The sequence below is a fragment of the Chamaea fasciata genome, unplaced genomic scaffold (genome assembly GCF_029207755.1).
Source record: "Chamaea fasciata isolate MVZ Bird 193981 ecotype frontalis unplaced genomic scaffold, bChaFas1.0.hap1 SCAF_29, whole genome shotgun sequence".
NCBI lineage: Eukaryota > Metazoa > Chordata > Aves > Passeriformes > Sylviidae > Chamaea > Chamaea fasciata.
In genome coordinates this window covers 2,254,290-2,256,371 of record NW_027094114.1, presented here as the reverse complement: position 1 = coordinate 2,256,371, position 2,082 = coordinate 2,254,290, and the positions used below count along the sequence as shown (strand labels likewise).

Below are 2,082 nucleotides of genomic sequence, written 5' to 3'. Positions count from 1 at the left end.
CAGGCCTGTGTCTTGTCTGTGCACTGCAAACACGGACTCTTGACCCTGTCGCTTGATGTCCCTCCATGGAGGGAAGAACAACCTCTCTGACCTGGGGTGGGAGGCATCTGCTGTAGCAGGGCCGGCTTTGCAAGGGCACTGCTGGGGGCCCCCACCCTGAACACTGCCACACTTCTGCTGGTCACTGCTGTTTTTGTCTCCAGGGTGCTGTGTTGGGCACATCTTTGAGAGCAAACTGGGAAGAAGATTGAAGCTTTCAGGCTGTGCACTGAGGAGATGCCCTGGCATGATGGAAATTCTTTTGCAGAGCCCAGCTCTGTCCCGGCAGTGCCCACAGCCTGTCACTGCCTGCAGTCCCTGGACAATCATACAGCAGGACTGACAGAGCTGAAGGAGCCCTGAGGCCTTCAACCAACACAGGGGCCCTGAAGGGGAGTGTAGAAGTAAAGGAAGGGGAGGTTATGGAGGACAAGCCCTGGGGCTCCCTGGAAATTAGGAGAACTGGGGTTCCATTTTCTCCCCCAGCTCTGCACAGAAGCACCAACCCTTCAGCTCCAGAGAAGTCAGGGCGGTAAGATGTCCGGCAAACATGGCAATACAGAATTCTTTATGTTCTATAAGCACATATGTAGCACAACTCCTTGGTTGTACTGTCTCTGGGTTTGCTAGAAGAGCAAATACTGAACCAAAAATTGTGTAGTCACAGATGTTTGCAGGAACAAATTCTCAGAAGTGTAACTCCTGTGTCAGCAGCAAAAAATACAGGACACAGAGTGAGCATAAATGAGTAACACAATAACACTGTGCAGAAGAATGAGAGTTTATGGCATCTGAAAACCAGGTGTGATCATTTTCCTCATGGCATCCTTGAGCTCCTGATTCCTCAGGCTGTAGATGAAGGGTTCAGAGCTGGAGGCACCACTGAGTACAGAACTGACAGTGCCAGATCCAGGGATGGCGAGGAGATGGAGGGGGGCTTCAGGTAGGCAAATGTGCCAGTGCTGAGGAACAGGGAGAGCACGGCCAGGTGGGGGAGGCAGGTGGAAAAGGCTTTGTGCCGTCCCTGCTCAGAGGAGATCCTCAGCACAGCCCTGAAGATCTGCACATACGTGAAAACCATGAACACAAAAAAGCCAAAATATAGAGAAGCACTTAGAACAACGAGCCCAAGTTCCCTGAGGTAGGATTTGGAGCAGGAAAGCTTGAGGATCTGTGGGATTTCACATAAGAACTGGCCCAGGGCATTGCCATGGCACAGGGGCAGGGAAAATGTATTGGCTGTGTTCAGCAGTGAGTAGAGAAAGGCACTGGCCAAGGCAGCTGCTGCCATGTGGGCACAAGCTCTGCTGCCCAGGAGGGTCCCGTAGTGCAGGGGTTTGCAGATGGACACGTAGCGGTCATAGCACATGATGGTCAGGAGGGAATACTCTGCTGAAATGAAAAATAGAAAAAGAAAGAGCTGAGCAGCACATCCTTCATAGGAGATGGTCCTGGTGTCCCAGAGGGAATTGTGCATGGCTTTGGGGACAGTGGTGCAGATGGAGCCCAGGTCGGCGAGGGCCAGGTTGAGCAGGAAGAAGAACATGGGGCTGTGCAGGTGGTGGCCGCAGGCTACGACGCTGATGACGAGGCCGTTGCCCAGGAGGGCAGCCAGGGAGATGCCCAGGAAGAGGCAGAAGTGCAGGAGCTGCAGCTGCCGCGTGTCTGCCAATGCCAGCAGGAGGAAGTGGCTGATGGAGCTGCTGTTGGACATTTGCTGACTCTGGACATGGGGGCCTGTTCAAGGAGAAAAGATCAGTGACAGGTTAGGAGAAAGTTCTTTCAGTAAAATCAAAGCCTTTTCCCGCAGACCATTCTTCTGTATCACACTGACAGCCTTTTGATTTTCTAGCAGATTTTCCTTAAACTCCAACTGGGGAGCCCTGGTTGGTGCTGGCTGACTGGGTCTTCAGGTTCAGGGCAATTACATGCAGGGTTTTTACAATTCAGCCTTGCCGTGCAGACGTGAGAGGGGGACAGGGAACCCGTCCTCATGTTCCACTTTGAAACCCTGTTAATACAGAAGTCTCTGTCAGCTTGTAC

General features: G+C 52.6%; 1 protein-coding gene across 1 annotated transcript; it reads right to left on the bottom strand.

Moving 5' to 3' along the window:
* Positions 1 to 883: 883 nt before the first annotated feature.
* Positions 884 to 1,753, bottom strand: LOC136302570 (olfactory receptor 14C36-like). Its single transcript, XM_066206041.1, has one exon. It carries the CDS (start codon positions 1,751 to 1,753, stop codon positions 884 to 886), a length of 870 nt encoding a protein of 289 aa, XP_066062138.1.
* Between the last annotated feature and the right edge of the window lie 329 nt (positions 1,754 to 2,082).

Excerpts from the sequence above, each read along its gene's own strand:
- LOC136302570 (XM_066206041.1), bottom strand. The coding sequence starts at position 1,753 with ATGTCCAACAGCAGCTCCATCAGCCACTTCCTCCTGCTGGCATTGGCA.